Source organism: Chinchilla lanigera, unplaced genomic scaffold, assembly GCF_000276665.1.
Source record: "Chinchilla lanigera isolate Chin_1 unplaced genomic scaffold, ChiLan1.0 scaffold00050, whole genome shotgun sequence".
Taxonomy (NCBI): Eukaryota; Metazoa; Chordata; class Mammalia; order Rodentia; family Chinchillidae; genus Chinchilla; species Chinchilla lanigera.
The window spans coordinates 451303-469703 of record NW_004955451.1 but is presented as its reverse complement, the minus strand read 5'-3'; the positions used below and the strand labels follow the sequence as shown (position 1 = coordinate 469703).

The following is an 18401-nucleotide window of genomic DNA, read 5'->3' as shown; positions in this document are numbered from 1 at the left end:
GGAAAGGAGATAGGAAAACTTAGCTGATTTCTGAAATAGAACAAGAATTAATCATAAAGAGAAAACAGAACATACAAAGATCAGAAGCTTGAATGCATATGGTCGGCTGGGCATGGTGGTGCATGCCTACAATCCCAGCACTCAGAAGGCTGAGGCAGGATGATTGCTGCAAGTTTGAGGCTAGCCTGGGCTACATAGTAAATTCAAGGCCAGCCTGAAGAGCATAGTGAAACCTTGTCTCAAAAAGACAAAAAACAAACAAACAAACAAAATGCAAGCATATGGTCAAGTTAGTCATTTTGGCTTTGGTGGAGTATGAACTGTGCAGAAAGGGCAGGGGTTGATACAGCAGGCAAGAGCAAGATCACACACAAGCTTTCTCCCACAACAAGCAGAGCTGATGAAGTTGATGGTGTTAAAGGAGAGGGAATGAAGGCCAAAAATAAATAATATGCTTCTAATTTGGTGACGAGGTATGGTGACACTAGTGACCAAAGAAAGTAATGATTTAACAAATTTTTAATGTGGCTTTGAGTAGGAAATAATGAATTTTTTTACACCATGAATTTGAGATGTTTTGTGTCATTCAGATAGGAATGGTTAGGTAACCGCAGGACATACAGATTTTGTTCAAAGGAAACAATCTGGGACAGAAACATCCTGTGTCTGTGAGGTTAACAAAGCCTGTGCTGGTGCGATGGTGTTGGACATCTGGCACTATAGTTTTGTTAGTACGTTCCATCTAAGAAGTGCTGACATATGTCTGATGCATCTCAATATCAGAAGAATAATCTGTTTGCCTCATTTGTACCTATCATGCACATTCCTTAGCTCAGTGTGAACATAGGGAAGCATGGATCTAGAAACCATCAACTTGTTAAAACGGAAGATGAGGAAAACTGCAAAAACAGGAACCTGAGAGAAGGGTATTCGGACAGAAACAAATCTCAAAGAGAAGCCAAATCATATTGCTTACGAAAATCCTATGTGTTCTGCTGTATTTAAATGAAGAGAAAAGATGTTGATAACATAATGATCAACTCAGTTACCTGAACTGAGCTAGAAATACAACTATCTATGCAAACAAACAGAAATCTGAAGGTTAAAAGCCACTAATGTCAAACATGACACATGAATAAGCAAAACTGTAAATTCTGATTTCTGTGGAATTTCAGTACATTTCAGTACATTATGAAATTATATGCTCCCGCCTAAAAAGCTTTTCAACAGTTGAAGTCCTGGATCTAGTACAAGAACATGCAGCCATCTCTGCACAGATGTACTCAGCTATAATAAATCAGGTTCAGTACAGACACACACAGGAATAAAAAGCAAGCATGCATTGAGAGGAAATGTTAGGATATAAATTTTAAGGTGGATAAAGAGCAGAGAAGCTCAAAGAGTGAAAGTCTCATGGGAAGGAATAATCAAGCAAAGTATTAAAGATTCTTAATTCGTCTCATATGTAGGCTGACGCTCCTTTCCAAAGAGAGTGAATAGTGTTAAATATGTTCAACTCTTTTGTACCTGTTTGCTTGCTGGGAATTATTTGTTTTTGAAGAAGCAGGAACCTCTTGGAAATCAGTGAATGAATCATCAAGAGATCCTGACTTAGAAGCATCTTGAAAATCCTGGAAATCATCATCTTCTGGCTTTCCCACCTAAATTGAGAGAGACATTTACTTAGAAAGCATCAAACTGATATGATAAGTAAACAACAAATCTCAAGCTGCCAACTTCAAAGACTGTCATTTACATTTCTCAATTTATTTATACTCATCTAATTTAAGAACATTTTTTCCAGGCTTAGGGATCAAAATCAAAGGAATATGCATGCGAGGCAAGTGCTCTACCACTGAGCTACACCCACAGCCCAGAAGAATACCTTTTAGATATAACAGTAACTCAAGTGCTTAAGGTAGGAACCCTGTTTTGCATTTTCAGATACTCTGACAACAAGAGGAGAGGACTGGCTTAATTAATTTCCCATTTAGGAAAAAAAACGTGTAGCTTACTGCCAGCATTTATTCTTGGGATAAGAGGGAAACTTAAGGAGCCAAATTTTACATTTTTAAAAAACATGGTTGATTCACATTTTATGCATATTTACAAATTACAAAAGGGACAGAGGTACCTAGTAACCAGTTACATATATGTATAAAATAAACAGTAAAATACTGACTCCTAAACTCATGCTCCTAAAAAGAGTACTGTTAACAAGTCTGTTTTATAGAAGAACAAGCTTTTACTATATTGTTTTGTACTTTAAAAATATATGATTGTGTAACAGACATCCTTCCATGCAGTATAGGTGGATCTATGTCACTCATTTTAAAGACTGACTAACCACTGCATGATGAACTAATACTTATTTAACATTTTTTCCTTCTGATGTACATTTAGCTATTTCTAATGTTTCACCCCAGCAATGTTACAACTATCCTTGATATATCTTTGCTAATTTGAGATACTATTTCTGGTGGATAGATTCCCAGTAGTGTGACTGCTAGTCAGAAGCAGCACTTTGGGAGGCTGAGGTAGAAGGATCGCAAATTTGGGTCTAGCCTGGGAAATAGAGCCAGTCCTGTCTCAAAACAAGAATTAAAAAATAGGCTTGGGATCTAGTGCACTGAAAAAGCTCTGCGTTCAATCTCCACTACTTAAAAAAAAAGTTGTACCAATGAACTTGCAGTGTATTCGTCATTTACCCCATTTATTTTCACTTAATTTTTTTTTTCCCTAATCTGAGAAGTGAAAAATGAACTGAAGCATTTTAATTTGGGGGTTAGCATTTTCCTCAAAAGACACAACCTAAGCATTTAAAGTTATTAGTTTGATGTTTAAAATGTATATATTATAAACACCAATACAACTCTTTGCCCAAAACTCAGATTTTAATGCTTAAAAAATAAATTTTATATTGTTTTAATACCTTTTTCTTATTTTTTTGATTGAATTTAGGACCTTGTGCATGCTGGGCAAGTGCTATACCACTGAGCCATCCCCCTCACCCCCCGGGCCCAATACTATTTAATAAGTCACAAGTGTTCATCACAGTCCAGCAGTATGAGTCTCTGGAAGAAAAGCTGTCCAGATGCACTTTCAGGGATTATTTAGAATATGTACCGTTTTTCCACTTACCTGATTTGTTGGGTAAGTTGCAACGAAGCCACTGGAAGCTGAAGCTGCAGCTCCACCCACTGGTCCAACAAGATTAATGCCCACGACTGGCTGTCCAAGGCTGAGAGGCATGGAGCCTGTAGGCCCTGAAGGTATCACAGTGGGCTGACTTACAGGGGCTGGCAGAGTCATAGGAAAGCCACTTAAGGTTGGAATAGGAGCTGCTGGGAATTGAGTCAAAGCATCAGGACTCATGGCAGGAACACCTCTCTATACAGGACAGGAGGAAAACAGAAATATCTTAGGGGACTGCAGGACACAATCTAAATCTGGCGAAGAGAGGCGTAAACATAAAATCTTTAGCTTTCATATTATTTCTACTGATGTTTTCTGACTTTCAAAACTCATGAATTTGATACAAGAAAAAAGTATCTAGGATAATAACACCTAATACTTAGCAAAAAATGGTCAACACAACAATTCTACATTTTCTTTCGTTCTGTAACAGAAATTGAACTCAGGACCTTGTGCTCACCAGGAAGGCACTTGTGCCTGCTGAGCTATATCCCTGGCCCTCTGACATCTTCTTTCTTTGACAAATTTTGTTAACTTGCTATAAGTACATAATTTAATTTTGTAATATAAGAAAAAAACTACTACAAGACTGAGAATACTTTATGTCTAAGGAATTTTTAAACAGGACTTTAAACTGTACATTGAAGTACCGTACCCTAAAAAAATGATCTAAAATTTAATGTATGAGGGTTTCTATAAGAGTAGAGTAGAAAAGGATTCATATTCTTTCAATTATTATTAAAAGTTATTTGATCTAACTTAAAATGTTTTCTACCTGTGTTACTGCTATCATGGCGAGAACAGTATAAAGTTCCTCCTTGGTAAGCTTGCCAGGTGTAGTTCTATTAGCTAAGGCCCATATCTGTCCAAGAGTTTCCCTGGGAAGTCCAGATGACATCAGAATGGGATAAAGTTTAGCAGTATCTATTCCAGTTGGAGTCATTGTGGTTTCTAAAATTTTCTTATAGGCATCTATTATAGGAAAGAAATATAAACACACTGTTAGTGATTGGTATTTCTATCATTGTTGGTTTCATAAAAATAATCTTCAATCAGATTGCTGTAATGGAACTGCAGCCACATCTAGGAGTTTTGCTGTTTCTGTTGTGTTGGTTTTTTGAGACAGGGCCTTACTATGCAGTCCAGGCTGACCTCGAACTTGCTATGTAGCCCTCCAACTTGATCCTTCTGCCTCAGCCTTCTGAGGGCTGGGATCACAGGCATGTACCATCATGCCCCACCACATTAAGATTTGGAGCTCAGAAGGTGGGAGTTTAGTCCTAAAGATGAGAATTTAGGGGTGATGGTAAGATACCATCTTAAAATCCACTATGAGATTATAACAATGTTTTTCAATTTTATTAATTTTTCTGGATAAAAGCAATAATAACATTCAGATGGAGAAGGGTATAAGCAGACACAGTACTGTACTTTAAACTTCAAAGGAGAAGAATTTGTAGAATAATGATGGTAGAAAAAGCTTAAAGGTAGCAATGGGAAACAAGAATTAACCCAATACCACCCTTCTCTTGGTCCAATTAATCAAAGGTTGTGGGAACAAACACCCTTCAAGAAGGTGCTTTGAAATACAGTCTTCAGGGAAAGACCTGATTGCAATTAAGGTGAGGAAACAGAACCACTGTTTGAAAACAGGGAGGAACTACTGGTGAGTTTTTGACAGTAAAACAATATTTCCAAAGAACAAAGTGGGAAATGCTGTTAGAAATGGTTGCCAATAAAAAAATGAAGAATGCAGGGGCTGGGGATTTAGCTCAGCGGCACAGTGCCTGCCTGGCAAGTGCAAGGTCGTGAGTTCGGTTCCCGGTACCGGAAAAAAAAAAAAAAAAAAAAAAAAAAAAAAAAAAAAAAAGAGAAGAATGCCAATACTCTATGGGACACACTTACACTAAACAATTATTTGTAACTTATCTAAAATTTGCATTTAACTGGGCATCCTGTATGTTTACACATTAAATCTGGCAAGCCTAGATAGAGGAGTTGTGGGAAATAAAAGTGAGTAGGATTAAGGGAGAGACAAAGAAGAATGTTTGTAACAAAAATTTTATATCTGGAATTATAAATATGGACTACAGGTTAATAGGATGGCAATAAGAATATATATTTTGACCAGGAAAGTATAGTATGTCTGTATATTGGAAGGGAGAAGAAGAAAGATAAGCTGACAGAAAACGGATAAAATTAGAAAATGTACTATTTTCTAATAGTATAATAGATATCCTATTTTTAGTTTGCTCAGCTTGAAGAAAGAGGAGGAAGAAAGGATGTAAAAGGGTAGCTAGAAGAAAGTCTATTATTTTTATGTACAATTTTTGAAATCTCATGATTTTTGGGAACAATTAGCCTTTTAATATGTGATTACAGACATTAACAATATAAATTCAATGACAGAAATCTTGCATAAGTTTTATTTAATCAAGTGTAGAATAACTTTCGTCTATGACCAATTTAAAAAATCAAGATCTAATGAAAGTTACCTTTAGCTTTCAAGGTGTTGTTAAGTTAAACAAATTACAATTTATTAAGATTAACATATGCTGCTCTAATTGTCATTTTTCTATGCATATCAGTCTAGCTTAAATAGACTATTCTCTACTAATTGAGTACTATCATAAGGTGCAATTTATTACTATTAAGCCAATCTTTTTTGGCTCAATAATAGTAATTCACATAAAGGAAAAAATTAACACTACCTTCCAATGGTGAAAAAAAGATGCCGCCTGGTCTTTTAACTTGACAAATCATAAAAAATAATAGTAAAAATATAAATCAGCCATTGAGAATTCAGGTAGCCGGGTGTGGTGGCACACACCTGTACTCCCAGCACTTGGGAGGATCACTTCAAGTTCAAGACCAGCCTGGGCTACGAAATGAGCTCAAGGCCAGCCTGAACTACATAGTGAGACCCTGTCTCAAAAAAAGACAAAAAACAAAAACAGAAACATTGAGAATTCAGAAAATTACATTAAGCATATTAGTGTAAATCTTGATGTTATTAAGAATCTCTGAAATAAATATTTGATAATGTAATTTTTTGGGTGGTAGTATTGGGGATTGTACCCAGGGGCACTTTGCCACTGAGCTACAATCTCAGGCCTTTTTATTTATGATTTGGAGACAGGTTCTTACTAAGTTGTCCAGGTGGGACTTGAATTTTCAGTTGTTCTGCATTAGCCTCCCTGTGCTGGGATTATAGGCAAGCATTATTGAGCCTGGCTGATAATATCCTTTTGAAGCATAACCCTAAGAAATCTAGAAATAGCCAGGTATGATGGGACCGGCCTGTAATCCCAGCGTTTGGGAGGCTGAGGCAAGAATATGGCTGTGAGTTCAAAGCCGACTTAGGCTACACAGTGAGTTCAAAGTCAGCCTGAACTACATAGTGAGACCCTGTCTCAAAAAACAATAGAATAAGATAAAAAAAAAACAACCAAACTTCTAGAAATAAAGGTATATGATGGTCAACAAAATATTAAAGCAAAATATTTCTTCTGTATTTATGTAATTATTTTATATATGAGGCAGTCCTAAACACCAGATCTATTTAATTTTCTATATTCTTTCAGAAGAAAAAGGTGGCAATTCCTTTTGTATATTTTGTAGCCACAATAGTTAAATATAACTACATCTATAATATTTAAAGCAAAATATCCAGATAGGAATTCTGGGCAGAGCAGCTTTTTTTTTTTTTTTTTTTTTACCTGGAACCAAACTCTCATTGTAGATCCAGGGAGGCATTCTGGGCTGAACAGGATCTTGTGTGGGAAATACTCCCACACCTAGAAAACAAAGAATATTAAAGAATGTTAATGGTCCATGTAGAGGATGGGAAAATGACATTGAGTCATGGCTTTTTATAAAGAGCAGCACTGGCTGGAGACACTAGAAAAAAGTCACCAATACACCCTAAATACTTGGTTTCTAAATAACTTTTGTAGAATAACTGTGTCTTCATGGGTAAAGAAAAACTGTAACGTACCAAAACAATATTCTGAGTCATATGAGGTTTATATCATTTCAAATATATTACAAATTAAAGGAAAAAATATGATAGATAATGGCTTAAAAATTTTAAGTGTTCAAACTTTATTTGTAGCTTTTTGTAATGCTTCTTTGCAAAGTTTTTTTTTTTTTTTTTTTTTAAACCTGAACATGCATTGCTACCTTAGGTGGTTTTTTTTTTTTTTTTGGTCCAGTAAAATATCATCCAGAAGTTTGGCTTTAGGACACCCATGTTCTAACTCATTGCTCAGACTGAGTTTACAAAACTTAGATTTTTTTTTTTTTCCTTTTTTTTTGTGGTAGGGATTGAATCCAGGGTCTCATATATGCCATGCAAGTACTACCACTGAGTTGCCCATAGCTCCCAAACTGGGAATCTTATAGGCAACAATGCATATGATTTATTTCAGGGAAAGTGAAACCATGCTCTCATTGGTGACTTTTCCATTTAAATTTTAAACTTTATGGAAGAACAGAAAGTGCAAGGGGGAAAAAAAGAACACTTATAAGAGGAAAGTAAATTTTAAATCAGGAATGATTCGGATGAAGGAAACTGGTTATCAAAATCATTTTTTGAAAGGAATACACAGTGTGTTGTAAGAATTCAGAGCAAAATCTTAGGGGTTAATTGGAGAAAGGATTGCGTCAAATATATTTTAAGCAAATTTTTCATTAGCAAAATCAAGCAGCATTCATTTTAAGATTAATGCTTAAGGTGTTAGCATTTGAGCAACATTTGGTTAAACGAATTTTTGCTGAATGATTCATGGGCTCACCACTTTCTTCAATTGTCAGGTTTTGGTCTGAAGTCTTTGCTGCCTCTGTAGTGGTGGCACCATTTACACATCCATCTACAGCAACCCCATTACTGGCCGTTAAACTGGGCTGGTTCTTACTGGAAACTTGGCCCCAGGCTTTGTGCCCACCTTCAGATGTATTTATTTTAATTTGTTCCTGCCCAGAGGTACTTATGTCACAAGATACTAGTAGCTTCTCCTCCAAGGGCGGGCCTAAACAAACAGCATGAAGGATTACTTGTATATAACTGCATTATTTCTAATCTTTTAAATTATCCCTTTGCCACCCATATTCTAAGGGGAAGGCCCTGCCACATATGAGGTAAACTTTGATAATAATCCAAGCACTACCCATTTGAATAGAACATATGAGACGAGAAATTTTAGAGAATTTAAACATAATTATCTACCCTGATCCTCAAGAATTCTATACAGTAGATAGAATAATGTAGTGGAAGGAACACTACGTTAGAAATCTGGCAATCTACAAGATATAGAGCCAGGCGTGGTGGTGCACACCTGTAATCCCAGCACTCAGGAGGTGGAGGCAGGAGGATCGTTGCGAGTTCGAGACCAGCCTGGGCTACAAAGTGAGCTCAAGGCCACCCTGAACTGTATAGCAAGACCCTGTCTCAAAAAGACAAAAGAAAAAAAAAAGATATAGAACTTTCAGTAATTACTGGAAGGCCTCCAGCAGTAATACCCCTGAGTCTGTTTCCACATCTGTTGAATGATAAAGTCTGGACTAAGTACATTACTGCCAAAATCCCTCCCAGCACTACACTGTGTTTGAAGACAGTTGTGTGTAGCTGCCGCATTATTTCATGGATGATAAAAACTGAGCTACACAACTGTTTAAAGGACTTGTCCAAGGACAAACTGATAGTAAAGGAACATTCTGGGCTTCTGCCTCCCAGGACTTTGTCAGGGAACCAGAAAGAGCACTTTGTAAGAAAGCTTTTCCAAGCTTGTTTATTTGTAAAAAAATGGTGTCGATGATTTTCTCCCAAATAGAGTCATTTTGTGAATGAAGCTTGTTTTTAAAGTTACAAGGTGGCTTAAATGTTTCTAATTTGGTAGCAAAAAATATTACACTCTTTTGTGGCCTATGAAGACTCTGGAACTTAAAAAGCTAGCCGCTCATTTGATGGATTTCAAGTACTCTTACATTCACATACATGTTTCTTTGCCAACATCACTGTTGTTATTCTGCTTATATGACAGAAATAAATTATCCTAAAATATCTTAAGAACATTTCCATTAATAATGCTAGGAGTTACCTGCTTTCTGCACATGGTGTGAGGCTGAATCGGCAGAGAAATAAGGCATTTGCCCAGGGACACCATGTAAGGCAAAAGACACTGGAATCTGACCTGGAGGGAGAGGCTGTGCGCCAGCCTTCTGTGTATGCAACGGGCCAAGTGGGGTGGTGGGGTGGAAAGACTGAAAGGGCTGGGCTGTGGATGAAGGCCCACATGTGGGAACCTCAATAGGCCCCTGCATAAAGTCACTGAATTCATCTTCATCAAGAAAGGCAGGTGATGGGGAGACAGTTTTAGTAGAATGAGATGATGTGGGACAATCTGCAAAATGGAAAATGGCAATGAAACACACAGAAATGAAAATCAATGGAGAAAAAGAAATTAAGATGTACTACAATTTCAAACAAGACACTGAAATATGACCAGTGAGGTGAATAAGAAGTAATAATAATCAAGTGGAATTATAAATGCATGCAAACCATTTTGATATTTATACACTTTTATATCTTTTTAAAAGGTTTTACAGTTATTTTGTATTTGATTCAAAAGCAGAAAAAAAACTCAATATTTCCTTCTTTCTCTTACTAGGTCAGTACTAACTTCCCTAAACAAACCATCAACGAATTCATATGACAGTGGTAATCTTTTTTAATCTAAATGTTCTGTGTATCTGAATAACATTCGCTGAAAGCAATGTATGTATACCAGATATAAAAATCTACCAATGTGTTGCTGAATATATCTTGGACAGATACATTCTCTAATGTTTAAATTTCATTATTTAGTAAGAAATTTAGCAACAATACATAATAAAAGCTTGTAATTTCCCATATATCATGGCCGATCCATATCTGTCTAGATCACATTTCAGTAAAGTTATGTGGGGAATAAATATTACAAGGTGATATTTTCTTGTGAAAAGCCTCAAAATGGATACCACAAAGTGCTGAATGAAACAACTCAACAGTCAATTTAAGAAAATCCATCGTGACTGAGAACTATATTTAAAAGCATTTTGACACTGAACATAAACATCACTGTGGCTTTTTCTGTTAAATGTGACACTCACTTATGTGAGATTCACTTCAACATCTTGCTTTTCAGAGGCTACATGTTTTTTGGTGTGGTACTAGGAATTGATCCCAGGGTCTCTGCATTGAGCTACATACTCAGTCCCCTGTCTCCCCCTTTTTAAAATTTTGAGACATGGTCTTGCTAAATTGCCTAGGGTGGGCTCAATTTTGTGATCTTCCTGGCTCAACCTCACAGATGCTTGGATTATGGGGCATGTATCACCATGCCTGCCCAGGGCCTACATTTAACATGGAGTTTATTAATATTACTTTGTTATTGCTTCTCCACATCTACTTTGAATTGTTTTAACATTTACTGAAGTCTAATGTCACAAGGAGCATTTTTAAAGAAATAGCTCTCATCTGAAAAATAAGAACTACATCCTTACTACCACTCTTTAGGACCAATGAAATAAAATCCAGAAGTACTGAAATTCTATGAAAGATATAAAATAAACATGCAAAATTATTGCTGTAATTAATTGTATTCAACAAAGAAAAGGCCATGCCACATTGAATCTCAGGCTTCCCAACAATACTTAAAAACACTATGGATTTAGGTTCTTACCTACTTTGAATATTTTAAAAATGGACTCCATTCAATAATATATTGCAAAGTATATTTTATATTCTAATAATATAAAGTATGTTTAACAATCCAATATATGGCAAATGCTAAACCAGCATTCATTGTATTTGGCTGGAATTATGTTAATTCTATGTGGTATATATTTTGGCTCATAAACTCTTGCAATTACGTATATATATGATTAATAAGAAACAAAAATTAATATGATAAATATAGTTTGTATAGTCAATATTTTAAAATAAAAAGTCTATGGGAGAAAATTAAAAGATGCCTTTGATGGTAAAAGGGTTAGAAGTTTTTTTCTATGCTTTGAGGCTAGGTTTAAAACCCTAACTGGAGCTGGGTGTGGTGGCGCACAACTGTAATCCCAGCACTCAGGAGGCTGAGGCAGGAGGATCATTGCTAGTTTGAGACCAGTTTGGGCTACAAAGTGAGCACAAAGCCAGCTTGAACAGCACAGTGAGACACTGTGTCAAAAAGACAAAACAAAATAAAACAAAACAAAACAAAACAAAACAAAACAACCTAACTGGAGAGGCTCTGGGATCTTCTTGGGGTTGCTTCAGATCAATCTTTTTCTATGTTAGCATGAATTTCTAGTAACTAGAAATTTGTAAACTGTAAATATGTTCACTGAACTCCGGAGATTTGAACCTCAAAGCACTAATTCTTTCCTTTTTTCTCTCTCTTTCTCTCTTTTGTTTCTTTGAGACAGGGTCTTGCTATGTAGTTCAGGCTGTCCTTGAACTCACTATGTAGCCTAGACTGGCCTTGAACTCATGGCACTCTTTCTGCCTCAGCCTCCCAAGTGCTGGGATTACAGGTGTGCGCCACCATGCCCAGTTAACACCAATTTATTTCTTAACAATGAGTATTTCTCAGTATTTCACAGCTGGATGCTGAAAAGGGCATTCTATATGAATAGAGTTTGACCTAACAATGATCATATCTCTCTGGCTTCCTGTCCTTTTTTTAAAGTTCAGTGCCAAGTGGAGTTTTAGTATTACCTCGCAAGTGTCTAGTCTTAAGTCACTTCTTGATAATTTTATTTGGCTTATAATTTTCATTTGTAGAAATGTTTTTCCTTTCAGATCTCAATTTGATTGCTCCATTCTCTTTTCAATCCTGGTGTATATTGTGGGCCTCTTTTTGGAATGGGAATCTAGTATATAATTTGACCAGTATAATTAATAGGACAGAGTCAAGCTGTCCCAGAAAAATCAAGAATTGGTAACAATGACAGTATCAAATTATTTTCTACTGATATGACATACAAGAGGTATCATAATACCTCTTGTATGTCATATCATAACTTTAAGGTAAAGTTCACTGACTTCCCAAAAGAGTAGAGTACTTTCTTGGGTGAATGACTTATGAAAACCATTCACCTATTAATGGCATGTTGTTCTTTAAATAAGTTGATAATAAAATGTCAAAATACTGAACTTTAAAAAAGGACACAGGAACAGCTATGCAAAGAGAAAACTCATTTCAACTGCCAAATGCTTTGAGCAATAACAAAAAACAAAAACACCCTTTTACCCTGCTCTAAATAGGTATTTTTCTTACTTACCCAATGACAAAAAACTACAAAGAAATTTACTAAAGAAACTAAACTTTTATGAGGAGCATTATCAAACCTGATTTTTAAAAAATGAAACATTTTAAGAATTTGCAAGCTTCATCACATTCAATAATAAAATCTGAACTAGTTCATAAAAAGTAAAATTATTTTAAAACAATGAGAATGAAATAGTAAATTTCTATATTACATTTTCTTTGAGTGAACAGATTTTACTATTGCTAATATACTCATTTATATAAAGATTTATTTACAAGTGAAATGGTCATATTCACGCTTAACCAGAAGACAAACAGGTTTTTTTGCCCTCTGAAGATAGTTGTTATCCCAACAAGATCACTTAAACAGTGTAAATTTTAAACATCCAAATCTGTACTTAGCTCAAAGGAAAAGTTCAGCACTGATTCTTCCCACACAAGTAGTGGTCAATTAAATCCATGGGTATAAATCACTAAGAAAAAAAATTTTAACACCTTTTAAAATTAAAACTACCTGGTTTCTTAGGGTGCGATGCTGGGGTAGGGTGCATCTTGGCATCTCTGGAAAACCCATCTAAGTTTCCTTTGATGGCTTCCAAAGCATCATCTCTACTCTTCTCTCCCGTCTAAGAGACAATGAAAATATATCTCTTTACTTATCTTGCTTTGTCCTAAACATTCCCAAATTAAAAGCACAGATTAGTGTATTTCCAGTATTCTTATGACATACTTCTGATAATGAATTTGCCATGTTGGAAAGACACTGGTAAGTACATAAAGCAAAAGTATAAAATGGCACTTGAAAGATAAAAATATTAAAAGAGCCAATACTTCAGGATAGGACTTTTAGCTATTAAGGGTTCTGTGAGGGTTCCCACAGAAATCCATTTCATATCACTAAATTTAAGATTAATGTTTCCCAAGAAAAGGGTTATAAAGTTTGCCATGGTAGTAAAAAAGAACTGAGAAGTTAATGGCTGATATCTTATTTTTATCAACAACAGAAAATATTTACAGAAAGAGAAAAAGCTTTCTCTTAGGATGTAGATAAATTAAAGTGAAAAGAACAATCACAGTCCGAGCTTGGGCTGGCACCTCAGCGACAAAATCCACTGAATGAATGAAAGGAGGCACATCCGGGGTGTGTGTTTTAGGATGGGAGAGGTAGTGAGTATATTACCTTGGGTTTTACACTACTCAAAAGTCTAAGCTTTTGCTTCTGCTCTTCAAACTGGCGTCTTTTTCTTTCTTCTTCTAAAAGCTTTTGTTGTTGTTCAAATCGTTTTCTGAAGGAAAAGCAACCCAATAAAGATCCAGCTGCAAGGCTTAACTGTTATATTTAGATTCCTACTAAGAGTTTCAGCAGTATCATCTTGCATTTCTAGAACTATAACCTTCACTGCTAATTATGTCTAATTTTCTTATGACAATCTGTTTTCTTGCTATATTAATTCTCAAATATTGGAAATGAGTCTAAAATGATTTAAATTATGCACACATATTTATTTCTTATCCAATTTGCAAGGGAGAAAACAATCTCTGCAAAGTAGTATCAAGATTCCCACCTTGTTTAGCAATATGAAAACTGAGAAATGCATTTTAATGAATAATGTTCCCTTCATGTGAGCCCTTCAAAAAAAGAAGCAAACCAGGTGTCTGATTTGTTTTTCAATCACTACAGGCCATTTCACAGGTCTTGTTTGGGGTGGGGAAGAGGCTTCTGTTCCCTTTGGACGTAATACAGTCAGTGCACTAACAATTATGTACATTCAAATTTGATTGCTTTAAATTTTATCTTCAGCTGTACTGTAAATAGGGTACTGCACTGTAGCCTCCATGTATGTTTATTATTTTTCTGTAGTATTTTAGAGTTGCTTAAAAGTCTACAAAGTGTACGGTTACTAAAACAGCTAATTCTTCCTCTCACCCTTTGCAAAGAAGTGGCTTCAGTTCCTACATGGCTAGAACCAAAATAAGAAATGTATCTGTAATTTGTAACATTAATATTACCATGTTAGTAACATTTATCTTGCAGCCTTGTTTTTCAAAGTCCACTTTATTTTGATAAGTTCTGTATATTGCACTAATTTCTAGGTATTTTCATTATATGAAATCTACCATGCATCAGATGACTTAATCTATTTAAGCATCAAACTCTTAGCAGACCTCCTGCACATTTTACAGTAATTCAGAATTAGCAAGGAAAGCAGTTCACCAGTGTTTAGTTTTATATTGAGGTGCTCAGGTTGGAATAAAGTGGTAAAAAAGCAAAAAAACAAAACAAAACAAAACAAAAAACTAAAGTAATGTCAAGATTAGGGAGGCAGCCCAGCATGGTGGTGCATGCCTGAAATGCCAGTACTCAGGAGGCTGAGGCCGGAGAATCCTGAGTTTAAGGCCAGCCCGGATTACATGGTAAGATCCTATCTCAAAAAACCAAAACAAAACAAAACCTCAGTGAGACAGAAAAACATAAAAATAGCTTCTACATTAAGAAAGCCTTCTTGGGAAGGCAGTGTCTATAGGAGAAAGAGTAAAGCTCTGAGAATCAGGGGCCTGCATTTGGGTCCAGGCTTGGCTGGTTACTGTGTAACCTGGATTGACAAGTCACTTCACTTCTCCGAACCTCACTTTCCCTAGATGTTAAGAGGTCTGAAGTAGGAACTCTCTAAGGATTCTTTTGGCTCTAAATCTAATAGAGGCATATTAAGCAAAGAGTTTTAAAAGCAACTTGACTATATTGTTTCAAATCTGGATTCAGAGAACATCTGACAGTTGATGAAATAGTTGCTATTATGAATATGTTATGCTTGAATCCTGAAGGTCTCTTACTGCTGTTCTTCAGCAAACTGCTTCTGCATGTCTGGAGGATACTGCGGGCCTGGAGGACGCATGCCCAGGAATGGTGCTTGTCCCAGATAAGGCATTCCTGCTGCTGGCATTGGTCCCATTGGTATCCCTGCCTAGAAGAAATAGACAAAAGCTTAAATCCATTTTTTCCCTTTTAATTATAACAAAGAAAAATGTAATTTGCGCAAATTATTTCTTCATATTTCATTAGGAAAGTGTATGGTATATTCTAATAAAATATTTAAGGAACTTAAACTAAAACTAGAAAGCTCCTCTTAATATCTTGCCCCTTCACTCTCTTCACTGTCTCAGAGGTGACCACAGCTAATAGTCTGAAGGGTGTGTGTGGATGTAAATCCTCCAAGCTGTGTATGGAAGCACCCACACACTGAGCTCACTAATCCACAAGCTTTGAGAGTAAGTATCACATCCAATATGCCTTGGTATTTTCCAGCAATAAATAAGATCCTGGCATATGCGGGTCTTTCTACAAATGAATTTCCAATATCTATGAAATATTCTGATGTTATCATAGGCACGATAGCCACTCTTTTACACAAAACAAAATATACTTACTCAACAAGGTTTTGAAGCATCCAGAAATAACAGTATGGCACAACAGCTTAACACAAAATCTATATTAAAATGATGATTAAAAATGATAATAATGACTTTCAGTTAAAACTGTTCTATTCCTCAACCTTCTTCCTGAGAGGTTCCTCTTCTGTCCTGGCTGCTTCCTGAACCTCTCTCATTTGGAGATTACTGCTTCTCTTCTTTACTTCCTGTAAACAGGAAATACTCCTCCTTGCTTCTTCTAAACCTCTTCTCACTTATGTTAAAAAGAACCTAAATACACTTTAATTTCTTGCCAACGGACTTCCATCACTTACTACTGTACCTCATTCATGTCATCTACAGACCTCCAACTTCCTCATTTTTCAATCAGAGACTTCAGAACGTTGTTTTCTTTCATTCTACCCCTAAACTGCTGTTGGTGATGTCAACAGTTATGTGGATGACTCATCGAAGCACTATGGCCTTAGGTCTGAGGTCTCTGAACTCCTCACACAATCATACCAGCATACCAGGCCATCTTCCCAATCTACGGTCACGTCCTTGACCTATCAGCATCAATAACTGCACGTGTCCAAATTCTTGATTTTAAGTATCCCACAATAGTACCTCCTATCCCTTCGGTTCATCTACACGAGCAATTCTCCTCACATTAACACTTCCCATTTGTTAATCTGGCCATTTTTCCCACTATCCATCATCTTCCCCATGGCTTCACTTCTTTTCTAGCTCAGGTTCCCTGATTAAATGGCCTTGTAACATTGTTAATTCCCTTAGTTGTCAATTCCTTGGTGTGGTCTCCTAGTTCCTTTAGAATATATCTGGATGTAAGAGCTTCTATTTATTTATTCTCACTCTCTGGTATTCACCCCCTTGTGTAGCAGTCCCAGTACAGTCCTGTTGGAGAAATGGTCAAGTGTGGCTACACCATAAAACACACTGCAAGGGGCTGGGGATTTAGCTCAGCGGCACAGCGCCTGCCTGGTAAGCGCAAGGTCATGAGTTTGATTCCCGGTACCAGAAAAAAAAAAACAAAAACAAACAAACAAACAAAAAACTACACACTGCACTTTCTGACATCATCTCTCAAATCATTTGCTGTATGTGGAACTAGAGGTCCACCTAGGAACAGAAGCCAACAGACAGCATTTAACTGCCAGCCATTTGAATGGGACCACTGGACACAGATCCCCTAACCTCAATCAAGTCTTTAGAAGATGTAGCCCCAGTCATCCTCTTGACTAAAACCCCACGAGACACCTCAAAGCCAGAACAACCCAGCTAAAGCCCACAGGAAAATTGAGATATTTGCTGTTATTTTCTCCATTATTATTATTTATTTATTTATTTATTTTTGGTACCAGGAATCGCCCTTGCACTTGCCAGGCAGGCACTGTGCCACTGAGCTATATCCCCAGCATCTCCATTAATTTTGAAAGATAATTTTTTCAGGATATATCACTCTGGGTTGGAAGTTGTTTTCTCTCAGGGCTTGAAATACTTCATTCCAAGCTTTCCTTGCTTTTAAGGTTTATGTGAGAAGTTTGCTTTAATTCTAATGGATTTCCCTTTATAGGTACCTTGCTGTTCTTTTCCTAGCTTTTAAGATTCTGTTCTTATGTTAGATTTCTGGTATTTTAATTGTGATGTGGCATGAAGTTGTTTTTTTTTTTTTTTCCGACTATGCTATTTGGGGTTTTAAATATCTCACTCATCTGTATGTTAAATTGCTTTCCATGTCTGGAAAGTTTTCTGCTATTACTTCTATAAATAGGTTTTTTTATGTTCTATTGCTATTTTAAGGTACTAAATTGGGCAACCCATTCAGGACTCCTCCTGTCTCTCCGGAGCTATTTCTATTCCTCATTCCCCATTCCTTTTCTCCAATACATTTTCCTACTCTTAAAAAAAGCTACTAAATTTTGGAGTAACTTACTAGATGGCAACAGATACTAAATATAATCATGCTTACAGTTATTAGGTTTCCTGAATCTGTGGATCAGTGCCTTTCCACAGTTCAGGAAACTTCTCTGCCATTATGTCTTCTGATTTACTTTCTTATTTTTTTCTTTCTAGGATTAGAACTAAACATTTATTAGGTTTTTTTCATTATATCTTCAAAATCTCACTTACAGCTGGGCATAGTGGCACATGCCTGTAATTTCAGCACCCTGGAAGGATGGGGCAGGAGGATCTTAAGTTCAAGCCCAGCCTGGGAAACTTAGCAAGAACCTGCCTCAAAAAAGGAGGGAGGTTTTATTTACTCTTTCAGATTCTTACACTAGGGAGACAATATGGCGTTTACACATGCGGGTCTGATTCATTTCACTTATGAGTATGGTCTCTAGGTGCATCCATTTACCTATAAAAGCCTTGAATTTATCTTTCTTTATAGCTGAGTAATACTCCATACAATACTCCATTATATAAAAATACCACATTTTTTAATTCACTCCTCAGTTGACGGGCATTTGGGTT

General features: G+C 36.3%; 1 protein-coding gene across 11 annotated transcripts in view; it reads right to left on the bottom strand.

Moving 5' to 3' along the window:
• Synrg (synergin, gamma) overlaps positions 1–18401 on the bottom strand; it is a gene marked incomplete at its 5' end in the record, with an annotated part of 71471 nt that overhangs the window by 40972 nt on the left and 12098 nt on the right. For 5 of the 11 annotated variants that reach the window (XM_005393919.2, XM_005393921.2, XM_013519168.1 and 2 more), the window contains 7 exon segments: positions 1528–1661; positions 3142–3390; positions 3971–4167; positions 6915–6992; positions 13012–13123; positions 13678–13783; positions 15330–15460. In XM_005393919.2, coding sequence (XP_005393976.1) covers positions 1528–1661; positions 3142–3390; positions 3971–4167; positions 6915–6992; positions 13012–13123; positions 13678–13783; positions 15330–15460 — 1007 coding nt within the window. 11 annotated transcript variants of the gene reach the window in all.